This window comes from Acomys minous (assembly GCF_964271855.1).
Source record: "Acomys minous genome assembly, chromosome: 10".
Taxonomy (NCBI): domain Eukaryota; kingdom Metazoa; phylum Chordata; class Mammalia; order Rodentia; family Muridae; genus Acomys; species Acomys minous.
In genome coordinates, this window is record NC_140491.1 from 73,231,857 (window position 1) to 73,247,026 (window position 15,170).

The 15,170-nt window shown below is 51.7% G+C and overlaps 1 protein-coding gene across 11 annotated transcripts in view; it reads right to left on the reverse strand.

The window, feature by feature from the left end:
• The window catches only part of GGTA1 (glycoprotein alpha-galactosyltransferase 1 (inactive)), an 84,451-nt gene that overhangs the window by 22,121 nt on the left and 47,160 nt on the right, over nt 1–15,170 (reverse strand). For 6 of the 11 annotated variants that reach the window (XM_084798145.1, XM_084798144.1, XM_084798151.1 and 3 more), the window contains exons 2-3: nt 10,269–10,384; nt 474–562 (exon numbers count right to left, since the gene is read on the reverse strand). In XM_084798145.1, coding sequence (XP_084654271.1) covers nt 474–553 — 80 coding nt within the window. In that variant the 5' untranslated portion in view covers nt 554–562; nt 10,269–10,384. Of the gene's footprint in view, nt 1–473; nt 563–2,453; nt 2,570–10,268; nt 10,385–15,170 lie in introns of all 11 variants that reach the window. The other 5 variants (XM_084798152.1, XM_084798149.1, XM_084798143.1 and 2 more) reach the window with 2 other exon arrangements.

Genomic DNA, 15,170 nt, shown 5'->3' on the forward strand with positions numbered 1-15,170 from the left:
CAGTCCCATTTTATTTTATTATTTTATTTTATTTTATTTTATTTTATTGACAGTCTCCCTGTAAGGCTATAGCTGGCCTGGAAGTCACTATGTGGACAAGCCTGGTCTTACACTTGTTGGATCCTCTTGCCTCTGCCTCCCAAAAAACAAGGATTCCATGTATGCACCACCCAGCCCGGCTTGGAGTTTCTGGTCTCTGCTTATACAAATTACTTGAGATTGTGCTTTTGGCTTCATGTGCCTTCTCTCTAGGTCTAGGCTACAGATATGGCGAGAAGGGAGATTATTACTCAGAAGTCACCTAGACCGTCTGTGGTTTTAATGACCATCCAGGGCTCGAGGCACAGGAAGGGTGACTCCTGTTTAGGGCTCAGCTCCTCATGTCTGCCCTGCTTGGTCAGTCAGCCGGCACCATTCACACAGGATGAAAACGGCTGTTCCATCCCCATCACTCTAGCTGGCTTCATAATTACCTGTTGACATATTCCCAAAACACGACGACCACAGTTGAGACAACCAGCGTCGACAGGATTACTTTTCCCTTGACATTCATTATTTTCTCCTGTGGAGGCGGGGAGAAAAAGAGGGGAAAATAGATTAAATAAAATGGAGAGATGGCTTCTGGGGCTGGAGAAACAGCTCGGTGGTTTAAACAGGTCAGTGGAACACTTGCTGACTTCAGTTCCCAGCATGCACAAGGCAGCTCACAGCCTTAGGGAACACCCTTCCTCTTCTGGCCTCCACGGCCACCAGACACACAGGTGGCGCACATAAATACATGTAGGTAAAACACTCACACATATAAAATAATTTAAATGATGCAAATGACGAAAGACCTCTGCCCACAGCGTCTCTAAGGGGATACACTTATGTGTAATTCTGTAATTCACTGGAACCTGAGGCATGTCTGTCCCCCTCCCCCAACGCCTCAAGAGCACAAATCAGCCACGGCCAATTAGACCAGTGCAGTTAATGAGGCTGCGTGTGCCAAGGAGGATGCTGAGCTCTTCCATGTGGGCTAAGAATCCTAGTTACCTCTGACCCTGGGGGAGGCAAGCTCCCATTCACCAGCTCTGTTGTCCTGGGTACTGAGGACGCGTTCTAATGGCTCTTTATAATCTAGGCTTCACCCACCTTTCAGCCCCACCCACAACACACACAAGCAAGCAAGCCACTGGAACTACAGAAGGGGGTCCACGGGTGTTCTTAAAGCGCTGCCTAAGATGGTGCAAGAAGGGACGGGGTGCCAGGTGGGGGTGACTAACAGGGTAATCAGGGAAGGCACCACCCTGTGGAAGGGACACGAAAGGGGAGCGTCGGAGGTAAAGACAAGTGGTACCACCACGATAGAGAGGTGAGAGCCTCTGGGGAGCAACATCCACAATGCAGAAGGGCATAAAAACCAAAACTCACCTCAGAGTGTTTGCACAAGAAAGAAGGGGAGGGGTGGACAGAGCTCTCAGTGATGCATGGGGAGTTGGGGAGGAGGAGCCTTTGGGGTAGAGATGAAGATTCTGAGTTCAGAGGGCCTGCCCACCTGCTGGGGGCTTGGGGGAAGAGTACGAGAACCCCAACATTAGTGAGGAGAGTCACAGACTAGTCTAATGGCTGAAGAGAGGAAACACCTGTAGAGCGCATTTGCACGTGGCTGTGCCTATATTAGGGAGTTCTGACGTTAACATTTTGATCCCTCACTGCATTCTCCTCCCCGGGGAGGAATTGTTCCTCAAGACTTGCTGGCTCTTAGAGATTCCAGGAGCTCAGACAGGACATGGCTCTGAGCCACAGATGACCCAGCCACTCTGGAGCCAGGCCTTGTCTATCTGGCCCAAGCACCTCACAAGGCAATGAGTGCCGGGCCTTATCGCCCAGAACATCAGACACCTAGAGACCAGGCTTGCCAAAAGGACGCTAAGTAGATCCTAACTGCTCTGTCCTAACGTTCTGGAAACCCCCAACTTCCCACTCTCAGTATCACTGGCGTGGTGTTCCAAAGGCCACTCCACATCCCCCCAGAAGGAAGGCTAAGTAAGAAACTCATAAGAAGACAGGCTGAGCAAGCCATGGAAAGCAAGCCAGAGCACATGCCTCCACGGCCTCTGCATCTGCTCCTGCCTCCAGGTTCCTGCCTTGAGCTCCTGACTTCCCTCGGTGACAGGAGTGCAACCTGAGATCTGTAAGGAAAATAAACCCTTTCCTTCCCGGGTAGCTTTTGGTTATGGTGTTTATCATAGCAACAGAAATCCTGACTAAGACTGTGTGCTCCGGGGATTGAACTCAGGTCCTCAGGCTTGGCAGCAAGTGCCTTTACCTGCTAAGCTATCTCACTTTCCTTTTTGTTTTAGGTAGTAGCTAAGAATAAGAGGCATTTTGTGGAGCTGGCTTCTCCCCGCCCCCCGCCCCCCCTCCCAGGACAGGGTTTCTCTATGTTATCTTAGCGGTGCTGGACTCACTTTGTAGACCAGGCTGGCCTCGAACTCACGGCGATCTGCCTGCCTCTTCCTCCCGAGTGCTGGGATTAAAGGCGTGCACCACCACGCCTGGCTCTCGGAGCTGGCTTCTTAATGAGCTAAACAAAGACAGAAGCTGTGACCTTCTCTCAGAAGGAAGAGGCATCTGCAAAGTAGCAGAAGGCCTCCAGGTTAATTCTAGACGTGAGCACAGAGCATGTCAATCAGCTGAGTTCAGTTTCGAAGCCTTCCGCCTGCATGTGAGTACCAGGCTGGGCCTTGAGAGAACAGGGTCTATTTAATATAGTCCATTTACTAAGTTTAGCCCAGAGGCTGTGGATTTTAAAAGGCCCTGAGTGACCAGGACGACAGCTGACCCCTAGTCCTTGCTCCCCTCGCTTCCTAAGCCTACTTCTCCTACCTTACCTCCCACCCAGAGACCTGAGCCAGTCAGAAGCCTAGACTCCCTGGTTTTCTACAGCTGGAGCTCATCAGTGCTGGGGACAGAAAGCCCCAGGCAAGGCCAGGTTGGCCGCTCATCTTCTGGTCCCTTCCTTGCTTTTCAGGGGGCTGCTCTTCTACCTCTGAGAAGCTTTGTTTGCTCTTCTGTGAGCGCCTCATTCTGTGTGTGACGTAAGGAACCCCGACCCTCTCCCCCCCCCACCCCCCAACCCCCCGGGCCAGGGACTTGGGTGACCACTGATATTCCCAAGCCTTAGTTCTCTGAGCCAAGCCCACCTACACCAAGTTGACCCCACTGCACTTAAGGACACCCCACAACAGACTCAGAGCCAGAAGCCTCAGGTGTGAGATGACAAGAATCTGAGGCCGCGGCCTCGGATTAGGGTTTGAGTTTTAACATTACACAAGAAACTGGAGTTCCTTGGCCCTCATCCACATCTCTAAAGGCCTTGGAAAAGCAAAAACAAACAACAACAACAACAAAAAAAAAACTTTGTAATTCACGGGGCATCACAGCCTCTTGTAATCTCTATTCCATTTGAACATTTCTTCGCACAAACATTAACGTGTCCTGTTACTTGGTCCAGCTGCGTGAGAATGCTACACCTTAGATGCCCAGAGTCTGAATTCACCTATCTGAGGCCAGATTAGGCACCAGGGACCCTACAAGAGTAAGTTCAACTAGTGCTCTTGTTTTGACAATGGGGATAAGAAGAGTGATGCGGGGAAAGTCACATTTGAGGCCAGCCTGGGCTACACACAGCAAGACTCTATCTCAACTGAGACATAAGGGTGAGTAAGATGGCTCTAGGTGTAAGCCAGCTTTCTGGGAAAGCCTATGGCCCGAGCCTGATGCCCAAAATATGCCATGGAGGGGACAGCTGACTCTGACCACCGTATGTGCATTCTGGCATATGAGACAACACGCACGCATGCCTTTAATTCCAGAACTCAGGAGGCAGGAGCAGGAAGATGACAGCGCATTCTAGGCCGTCCAGGGTTACATAGTAAGACTCTGCCTCAGGAGGGAGGGGAGGAAGAGGAAGAGGGAGAGGGAGAGGGAGAGAGAGCTAATGATTTCAGAGCAATGCCTTTTGGAAACAGCCTTCATTACCGATGTTCAGAAAGGCTGCTGCTGGGAAGGTCTGCTGAAAATGAGGGCTGGCACTTAGAAGTGCTCAAAACGTTTGGAGGAGGGAGACCTCTAGAATACAGCTTCTACAACTGACGCAAAGGAGGGGCATTCAAGGCTTCATCATCTGCCTGAGCAGATGCAAAGGGAGACTAGCTTTAATTTCTCTAATCAAGTCCTAGGATGCCCTGTGCTTGCTGAGAGGCAAAGGCAAATCCCGGCTTCCAGGCTCAGCTGCACCAACCCCACTCACCTAGCACCAAATGCAAAGCCTCTCCTGAGTGGAAGGGATGTGACGTGGAGCAGCATCGTGGCCTGTGCCACCAGAGCCAGTCCTGGCCAGCGCTCCTGACCACCCCCCTCTTCCACAGCCCGGTTAGGTGAGCGTGACTTTTGTAGATTTCAGAAATTCACATCAGAGGCGATGCTCCAAGCATATTTCTGTCTTGGCTTCACTGATGGCTTGGAACCATGTGCCCCATGTTTGTGGCTCATCGCGCCTCAGGCAAGAGCCTTGCAAGCAGAAAGCTGTGGGAGCGAAGCGGCAGAAATAGGCACAGCATGCTCCCTAGAATCTGGAACCCACGTGCCCTGGGGAGGAAGGACTGGCAGGATGGCCAATTAGTCTTTTACAACCTTTTTGGTTTTCTCTCTGGACCAAATGAGATATTTGGCAGCCAGCATGGTCTAAAAGTCCTTCAAACTGCAGTTCTGAAGAGTCATGGATGGCCGTCTTCCCTACCGGGTAAGAAATGAATTTGGCTTTTTTTGGATCTTGGCTCCAAGATGACAATGACAATAATAATAATAATAATAATAATAACAACAACAACAACAGAAGGAGGAGGAGGAGGAAGAAAAACGACAACAAACAAATAAACAAACAAACATACAATGATCACACCAAGGAGAGCCGAGGGCCCATGTGCCCTGCACAAACTGTGCCTGGTACACGCCCAAGGACAAGGCCATTAAGAAATTCTTCATTCTGAAAATTGTAGAGGCTGCTGCTGTCAGGAGCAGATCCAAAACAAATGTCTTCGATGCTCACACACTTCCCAAACCCCGAGTCAAGCTGCACACTGAGTGAGCTGTGCCATCCATAGCAAGGCGGTCACAGCAAGGTCATGAAGCCCGCTCTGAAGGACCACCGTGATTTCCACCTGCGGATGCTGCCACATGACCTCCACCACAGCCTGTGAAGAGGTGGCTTCAGGTGAACAGAAGAAAAAAGCCATCTGGGGAAAATAAAAATAGAAGTTATACTTTTAAAGAAAGGAAGGCAGGGCATGGTGGCCCATACCTTTAATCCCAGCACTCCAGAGGCAAAGGCATGAGGATCTCCGAGTTCGAGGCCAGCCTGGTTTACAGAGCGAGTTCCAGCACCGCCAAGGCTACACAGAGAAACCCTGTCTTGGAAAAACAAAACAAAACAAAAGACAGAGAGAGGGAGGAAGGGAGGAAGGGAGGGAGAAATGGAGACAGAGACACAGAGAGACAGACAGAAACAGAGAGATAGCTAGAGACAGAGAGACGGGCAGTGAAATGAGTTTGAATCACACAGGAGACCCCTGGGTGATCTTAGGCCACCCAGTGGTTCAATCTGTGATGGTGTGGAGCCCTTCTGCCACCTCTGAGACCCTGTGACTCAATGCTCTTGTCATCTGTCTCTAACTCCATTCTCTGGCCACTCCCAGGCTCAACCTTGCCAAGGCTGGCCCCTGCATGGGTTCTCAGACGAACCTGCACCCCAACTCCTGGGACATGTGCCAATGCCAGTGACATCTCACAAGGTAGAGCCACGCTGGGAAGTCTCCACCTTCCAGGCTCCACCTCAGGGTTCAATGGACACCCCTCACAGACCCTCCCAGATCCAACAACCAGATGGAAACATTCCTTGCAAACAGTTCCTCTCTGGAGGGAATACTGGGCAGTCCTGTTTTCTCCATCTCAGTTCAGGGCAAAAGGTAAACCTCAGCTGGAGGCTGGATGCACAAGGGCCCTGGAAAAGCCATTAGCACCATCATCATCGTGGAGAGCAGGGGACAGGCAGAGAGAAAGCACTTGCCAAAGAAACTAAATCTCCTAGAAAGTGCTCTCGGCCTGTGGCAGAATCCTAATACTCCTACCTGCAAACCTGCCGCCATGGCCTGGAGCCTACTCCCCTTCCTCAAGGAACAGCCAGGCACGATGGGTCCAGATTGGCACAGTCCACCCTGACCCATCAACCGCCATGGACCAGACTACTGGGTACCAGTGGGTTCTTGAAAACAGAGACACATCCATAAACAAGGCCACCATGGAGCTTCCATTCCAGAGAGATAGGCAGAAAGTTAAACAGACCACAGAATGTCCAGTAGTGACCACTTGCCTATTGACTGCGCATGCGCTCTCTGTCTCTGTCTCTATCTCTGTCTCTGTCTCTCTCCATATTTCTCCCTCTCCCTCCTTTTCTCTCTCTCTCCCCTCTCTCACATGTGTGCAAGCACATACACACACATGCTACTGGTGATGGGACTCTGCACACCAGACATGCTAAGGAAGACTTCACCACTGTCCTAATCTTCTGCTTAAGAAGGCAGCCTTTGGGTCCCCCAAACCCTCAATTATAACCAAGAGTGTTTTAATCCAGCACTACAGGGAAAAATTAGACTAGGTGAAGACTCTGGCCCCAGCAGAGTCCCAAAGGTGTCCCCTGGGGAAACTGCTTTAAGCTGAGGTTCTGTCTCATATATAATATGGACACACAAACATCTTCCTTGAGGCTCTGCAAAGCACAGAAGTAGACCGTGCCTACAAGGTACACTGCGCCAGGCAATCAGCGTGTACTCCACAAATGGCAGCCGTAACCATGGCAATGCTCTTTAGGGAGAGAGGTTCCCATCATGGATGCAGAGCTGTGTGTGCACCAGAGACAAGAATGTCAGGCCCATATGACACCCTGTGACAGAGAAGTTGGGATGAGCCCAAGACCCCAGTACACCCAATCTGAGGCAAGGCTGCAGCCAAGCAACCTTGCGGCCTCTCATAGGTGCCCACATGAAGCATTTGCCAACATCAGACAGGAAAGCGGCAGAGGCCATCCTTCTCAAAGACCAAGGGTCAGTGTCCTATCCTGGAAGCAGAATTTCACAGTCCAGAAAGAAGTCATTTGTACCAGCCTTCTCCCAGCTGTCTCCACTTAGAGAAATCAGCCCCAGGGCTTACCCCTTAGGCACAAGAGCTCACTCTGCTGCCATGAGCCACGTGGATGACAGCCAACCAACATATCCTCAGCCCTATAAAGCTTGGGCCTTTGGATCCCCTCATAAGACGGAGTTTTAGGTGCCTGGAGAGATGGCTCAGTTGGCTGCTCTTCCAGAGGTCCTGAGTTCAATTCCCAGCAACCACATGGTGGCTCACATATACATAAAATAAATAAATCTTAAAAAAAAAAAAAAAAAAAGATGGAGTTTTATTCACACCAGAATACAGATAGGAGAAAACTCAAGCACTTTCTAAAGCAGAAAGAGTCCCCTAGAGTCTGGAAAAATCCCTGTCTAGCTCTGGCAGCTGTCTGAAGCTGGGGGGGTATGGGGGGGCAGGAGCAGGGGGGAGGGGGTATGGGGGGGGTGGGAGCATGGGGGAGGGGAACCCTGCTTATTCACCCACCGGGATCCCAGAACCTTGTATAGCACCCAGGACCCACCTTCTCCCAGCTCAGGGGTCACAAAGGGCCGGGCCTGCAGGGCCTCTCCAAACTGACACCCAGGTGGAGCTGCCCTGTTCTGCTGCCTCTCAAGGAACAAAGTCTACCCTCTCTGAGGATCTGCCTAAAGCCACCTGAGCAGGAAGCTGTCCAGACCATCCCAGTTATGACACCGCTAACAACAAACTATGGGACCCAAAGCAGTTCTGCCCAGTGCTCAGCAGTAAGCAATAACCACTTGTGAACTACACCGGAGACCAAGTGACCTGATCAGTCTTTTGGTTTCTTTTCTTTTTCTTTTTCTTTTTTCTTTTCTTTTTCTTTTTTTTTTTCCCCTCTTTTTCTTTCTTTTGCCTCTCTCATGACTTCCACCCCTGGGTCCTGGGGTCTTACATGATGTCAAGAAGTGACTCCTGCAAGCTGTCCTCTGACCTCCACATGCACGCATGCACGCACGCACGCTCACACACACATGCATCCTCCTCCCCAACACATGCTAAGTACATGTAATTTAAAACAACACTAGGACATCAGCTCTCAATCCGCAGATCTCGACCCCTTTTCACAGACCCCCCCCTCCCAGAAAGCACAGATATTTGCATTATGATTCATAATAGTAACAAAAGGAAATAGCCACAAAGATAATTTTATGGCTGGGGACTACCACAACGCGAGGAACCGTATTGGAGGGTCACAGCGTTGGGAAGGTTGAGAACCACTGGTCTAGACTATCTTGTCAGGATTCCGATGGGGTGGGAGTCTGCAGCCCTGAGGCTGGAGAGATGGTTCAGCAGGTAGGAGTGAAACTGCTCACAACCACTGTGACCCCAGGGACTCGCACACCTGGACTCACGCACACACTGCACACTCACACAGACACACATGCGTGGACATGACTAAAAGCAATAAAAATATTTTTTTAAATTTGCATCCAAAATGTAGCAAGTGTATCACGCACCTCCACACATCTCATCCCCCCATTTTCCATTTTCCCCCCATCATTTTCTTGTTTTCTGAATGCTGCATTTGAAGGACTTGGCCTTTTCACCTACTGTGACATCCCTTCTCATAGTCTGCCCATTTACTTCCCTGCCTGATTCTGTATCTACAACTTTAAATTCTTTTTCTTAAAGCACCCTGCCCCCCCCACCCCACCCCCCATTGAGTCAGCTTATACCTGCTTCCTTCCTGAGCCAAGCCTGGGCTAAGCCTTTCTCCAGCTGTCTTTCAGTTCTGTCTCAACAACCCTGGGCATAACTGTATTATTAATCCCATTATGCAGACCTGAAAACAGGTTCAGAAATACTAAGCGCCTTGCCAATGTGCTCAGCACACAGCGCTGGAGCTGGGATTCCAACGCGAGAGTTGGCCTCCAGGGCCCTGTCAGCCACTCAGGATTGCCACGTTGTGACTTGACCCCCCCCCCTTTCCCCCCTCAACTGGCCAAGCACTAGCTAGGGTCAGCTTTTCCTCAGACCAACTGGGGAGCCTGATGGGCCACTTTGCTGCCACTAGCAAGCTACCTCCTGTGTGTGCCTCATGTGGCTTTGCTTTCTGGCTGAGAGCAAGCGTGAGTGAGGGGGCAGCTGGCATGAGGTTACTGAATGCTCGCGGAAGTAATGGATTTTAAGGTCAGAACATCATCCAGCCCTACGTTTTGTTATTGGCAGTGGGGCAATGTCAGGATGGGGGGAGGCATTTTATTAGAAGATTCCCCATGCTGAGAAAAATGATACAATTGATAGGGGCAGTTAAGAAGGAAGGTTGGAATCTGGACCGGGCCTGGTGTGTAAGCGGACTTTCTGCTTACAGGGGGGCTGCAGCTTGGTTGCCCAGCACCCACATCAAGGCTCACAACTTCCTGTAACTGGCCTCTGGGCCCACAAATGTACATGAGCATGCGCACACGCGCGCGCGCACACACACACACACACACACACACACACAGAATATTAATAACAATAGGGTCAAAATAAACACAGATTCAAGAAAGTGAGACCCAGGTCTCTGATTAGATCAACTGTCACTCCGCCAGCTGTCGCACACCATCACAGGCCGCACAACCTGTTCCGAGGAGCCACCTTACTGTCTCTGCTTCAGTCTCCTCAAGAAACCCAAAGCCGGATGCAGCCACCATTTTTCCTGGCTGCCCCAGGAGCCACCATCAAAGCGTTTTGTACAGCAGAGACATGCTAGTGAGAGGACTGGCTGTCCTGAGAAGGCTCAGCAGCACCCTCCCACAATGCTCTGCCCAAGACTCAGCCCCTGCCCCTGCACTGTCAGCCCAGAGAACTCCAGGCTGCAGCCTTGACTGGCCCAGCCAAGAGATTTGGAATGCCAAAGTGGCTGAGCCAGCATTCCACCAGCCCCTGCTTCCAGAGCCACTGGGTAAAGGACAACAAAACCACAGAAGGGACCAAGAAAAGGTTAGGGAGAGAACGAGGATCCTCCCTCAGGTGGGACCATTTGGTGGCCTAACAGTAGCTCCTGGTGACCCAAGGCTGGAAGGCGCAAGTCCTTTGACCAATGCACATACCTCATCGTCTGCTGCGGTCCCTTCAGAGCAAACAGCAAAGCAAGGGAGTTCTATTGAGCTCCGGCCTGCCGAAGGAGGCACAGCTCAGAGGAAAGGAAGGTGCCGTGTTCCAGCTCCTGTCAAAAGAGTAAACAGCTGTTTCAGGAAGAGGGGGGTGGGCAGACAGATCCCTCTACAGCAGTCACAGGCTTTGTTCCCTTGGCCCCAGGAAATGGGCTGGTTATCAGGACTGTTGACTCAGGTCTACATGCCAAGGCAGAATAGAGGCTCTGGGCTGGTCCTCTGACTCCCTTGCCAAGAGGAAAAACCAAATCAGGCTAGGAGTCACAAGAGAGGAGGCCACTGGCCTCCACATCACTCACGGGGAGCCGTGTGGGGGTGCAAACAACCTCAAGTGGTACCTCCCAGGAACAACCAATGGAGAAGTGAGAGGTGAGCAGACAAGGCACTTTGATGATGAGGTGCCTAAATATGGTTCTGAGGCAAGCTCTCCTCCACAGCCCAGCTCTTGGAAGTAGCGCTGCTCTGTGGAACACTGCGCTTTAGAAAATGTGAGAGCTGGATGTGGTGGTGCACCCCCTTTAATCCCAACACTCGGGAGGCAGAGGCAGGAGGATCTCTGTGTGTTCAAGGCCAGCCTGGTTTACAAAGTGAGTCCAGGACAGCCAAGGCTACACAGAGAAACTCTGTCTCAAAAAAGAAAAAGAAAAAAAGAAAAAAGAAAGAAAGAAAGAAAGAAAGAAAGAAAGAAAAGGAAAATGATGTGACTCTCCATATAGAAACACTATATGAACTTGGAAAGGCTGCAGAGGCCGACACCTGTTCCTGAAGGGACAAGGTCTTACCCCTTCCCACTTTCCTGCCCCCCCCCCCCCTTTTAAGACAGGGTTTTGGAGTAGTCCATGAACTCAGTGTATAACCAAGGACGACCTAGGACTTCTGACCTTGACACCCCATCAACAGCACTAGGAGGATAGGTGTGCACTCCCATCCAGTTACATGGTGTGAGGGATGGAACCCAGGCTATGTGCATGCTAGGCAAGCGTGCTACCAACAGCCGAGCTTTCCAAAAGGCCTATTGTTCTTAGAAGCAGCTAGAAGCAGCGTTGCGCATGGCATACGTTGGCTCAAGCAGGGAGGTGACACTAAAGGCCCCCCTGCCCCAACCCTCCACAAGTGGCTGGGGCACTGCCGGGAAGTCTGGGAACCCTAGACAGCTGGGAAGGGGCCCGTGCCAGACAGGAAGGAGCCAAGGCCTGGCTCCAGGTCACTCCGCCTGGAATCTAGCCCTTTCCTCCTGTTCTCAGAAGGAAGTTCCATGGCTTCCTCCTCTGAGGGCAGGAACCAGTGGATCGTAACCTTCAGGGACTGGAAGCTCTTCCTAACGGCTTGCTTAAATCCTATCTGATGGCATCCATCCATCCATCCATCCAACCCATGGGGACACATGCCGGTGACACAGGCATTCTTCTCCCAAACTCTGTTTCCAAGGCATGAGCATCTGAAGGTGGCACACCCCACACTGGACCCCAAGGCCCAGCAGCAGCAGTAAGTTGCCACCAAGTGCCACAACAGCATCCTATGTGCAGCAGTGGGAGCAGGCAAGCTACAGGCACAGCACATCGGCTAGAGGGACCTCAACTTTCAGCACTCAGCAAAAGGAGCCAGACCCAAAAGGACACACTCTAGGTTAGCCATGGTGGTGCATGCCCACGATCCCTGCTCTGGGAAGGGTGGGGCAGGCGGGCAGGGCTCCAAGGCCAGGCTTGACCCCATAGTGAGCTTGAGGCCAACTTGAGATAAATGCAACCTTGTCTTAAAAGGGGGGAAGGGAGGGAGCATGAGCTGTACGCCTCCACATAAGATTCTGTGCTGGGAGCCGGGTGTGGTGGCGCGCGCCCTTAAGCCCAGCACTCGGGAGGCAGAGGCAGGTGGATCGCTGTGAGTTCAAGGCTAGCCTGGTCTACAAAGCGAGTCTAGGACAGCCAAGGCTACACAGAGAAACCCTGTCTTGAAAAACCAAAAAAACAAAAACAAAAAACAACAAAAAAAAACCAACAATAAAAAACAAAACTAAACAAATAAAAAACAAACAAAGAAACAAACAAGATTCTGTGCAGGTAAAATTAACCTCTGGTGTTAGAGGTGGGGATGGTGAGCTCCCTAGGGGTACCAAGTTTTGGTCTGGTTGGCGATTACACAGACCTGTTTGGCGATTACACAGACCTGTCTATTTGACTAGAACACACAAGTGGACCTCATTAACAGGGCTTTCCCATGTGTACATTAGGGATAGAAAATTCCAGGAAAGTGCCTGATGGAAGCTCCGTGTACTCTCAGGCACCACCAAGCCCCACCCAGCCCCGCCTCACTCTCTAGGGCTCCCCTCCCCCATAGGAGGTCCTGCCTCTTCCTTCTCCTGGATTCCTCAGGCAGACTGAATTCCTTAGGAGTGCGCAGCTGAGGGGTTCACTATGGGACCAAGGCCGCTGCGGGAGGGAGAGGAGCAGGATGGAGTTGAAGGGCTATGCTAAACCAAGCAGGGGCTCTTTAAATGTTTGCAGCACTGGCAACGGAACACTGGGCTTCCTGCATGCCTTACCCCAGCTCCTCACGGAGTTTCTGTGACATCCCAACTCCCCCAGGCCCGACCCCAGAACACAGAAAGTACTCTCCCTCCTTTTCCTCAGCGAACCCTCACTACTGCCCTCCAATTGGCCGGCTTGCAAGACGTCCTCCACCATTTTCACTGATGAAGAGAGAAGCTCTGAGGGTCAGGGTATCCAGCTGGGATACTCCCCAGATGCATCCCGGAACTGTCCTTCCTCCCTGGGGACCTGGGGGTGGGGGACTCTCCTGGTCAGCTGTTGAGCCACCCTCACCTTGGGTCTGTCCGCACTGTCCAGCCTGAGACGCCGCCGCAGCTGCGGGCCCCACAGTAAGGGGCCCTGGCTGTGTTTCCAGTCACCTCTAGCTAGGAAACACGGAGGCCTCCAGTCCCACCCGCTTACCTCTGTGGGAATGCAGGGATTAAGTGTTCTTGGCAGAGAGTGCTACTAACACAAAGCTCGCTAGTTGCCATTGCTTCAGTCTGTCCGGGATGGTCACTAAAGGCAGGCTTGCCGAGCAAGGGGGTAAAGTGGTGGCTGTCTCATCCTGGGTGATGAGGGTGATCGTGTCTCGGGGTGATGCTGAGTAATCAATCTGGGGTCTGGATGCCCAGTCATGGCTCTGACCAGTGGGCCTCGCTATCCTGGGAGACTTACTTGACTGCCTCTGTGCCTGCACTGTTCCATCTGTACAGTGGGGGGGCATGGACGCATCTGGATGGAGGCTAGCACCTAGTGACGGCCACATACAGAGAGAGAATGTCAAGAGCTAAACGGGTGGGGCTGGGGAGATGGCTCAGGGGTTAAGGGCACCGGCTGCTCTCCCAAAGGACCTGGGTTTGGTTCCCAGCACCCAGCACCCAGCACCCAGCACCACTGAGCTCCTGCAGCCTTCAGTTTCACCAATGCTGCCAACTCACTCAGTTTCCCATTGTGTGTGAAGACCGTGCGTGACCTGATCAGCAGTGGGGAGAGATTCCTAGAAAGATGCTCCCATGGCTATGAGAACTGAGTCACCAAGAAGAAGGAACCTCAATTAAGAAACTGCCTCCCTCCATTAGCCTGGCCTCAAGGGATGTCTTGATTGCTGATCAACTCGGGAGGGCCCCGCCCAGTGTGGCAGTGCTATCCCTGACTAGACAAGAAAGCTGAGCAAGGCTGAGGACAGCAAGCCGGTAAGCAGTTCCCCTCCATGGTCTCTACGTTCCTGCCTCCAAGGACTACAAGCTGTACGATGAATGAACTTTTTCCTCCCCAAATTGCTTATGGTCATGGCCTTGATCATGGCAGCCCCCGGAAGTACCCTGGTCACGAGCATAAGCTCCCATGAGTCTCCCAGAGAGGACATTCACCCCTCACAGGGAAAATGGGATCAGTCTCAGTCTCTCTCTCTCTCTCTCTCTCTCTCTCTCTCTCTCTCTCTCTCTCTCTCTCTGGGTTGGTTTGGTTTTTCAAGACAGGGTTTCTCTCTGTAGCCTTGGCTGTCCTAGACTCACTTTGTAGACCAGGCTGGCCTCAAACTCACAGCAATCCACTTGCCTCTGCCTCCCGAGTGCTGGGATTAAAGGTGTGCGCCACCACCGTCCGGCTTTTCCCTCAGTTTTTAAAAATTACATTTGAGTAATGGTGGCACACACCTTTAATGTCAGCACTCACGAGGTAAGCAGGTTTCTGAGTTCGTGGCCAGCCTGATCTACGAAGTGAGTTACAGGACAGCCAAAGCTACACAGAGAAACTCTGTCTCAAAAAGGCGCCCTCCCCCACCCCACGCAAAAAAGAAAAAGTGGGGGAAAATTACACTTGTTTGTTCGTATGTGTGTATATTTGGAGGGTACACAGCACACATGATTAAAGGACAACTTTTGAGAGTTTGTTTTCTCCTTTTACTGTGTGAGAACCAGGTATCAAACTCTGGTCATTGGGCTTGGCAGCCAGCCCCTTTAGCCACTGAGCCATCTCACTGGCCCCCACTGCTGAGTCTTCTCAAGCCATACACAGCCAAACCTCTTGAACACTGCCTGTCCAGTCTGGCTCTAAGACAGACCTCCCGCTGTGGCCCCCAGAGTTAATCTAACCCCGCATGCTGTAAGGAAGAGGCTGGTCCTGTTGCCACCTTAGAGAGGTGTGATCTCTAGGCTCCACAGGGAAAATATGCGGGCAGGTCTGCAACACCAGCTCTGTCCCAGCTCTCACTTCCACGCCACTGAGCGACCTGTGTCTAGTGTGCCTGCTCGGCTCCCCATCGGCACTAGGAAGTGAGGAGCTAGAGCAATTATTAATAGGAAATGTATTA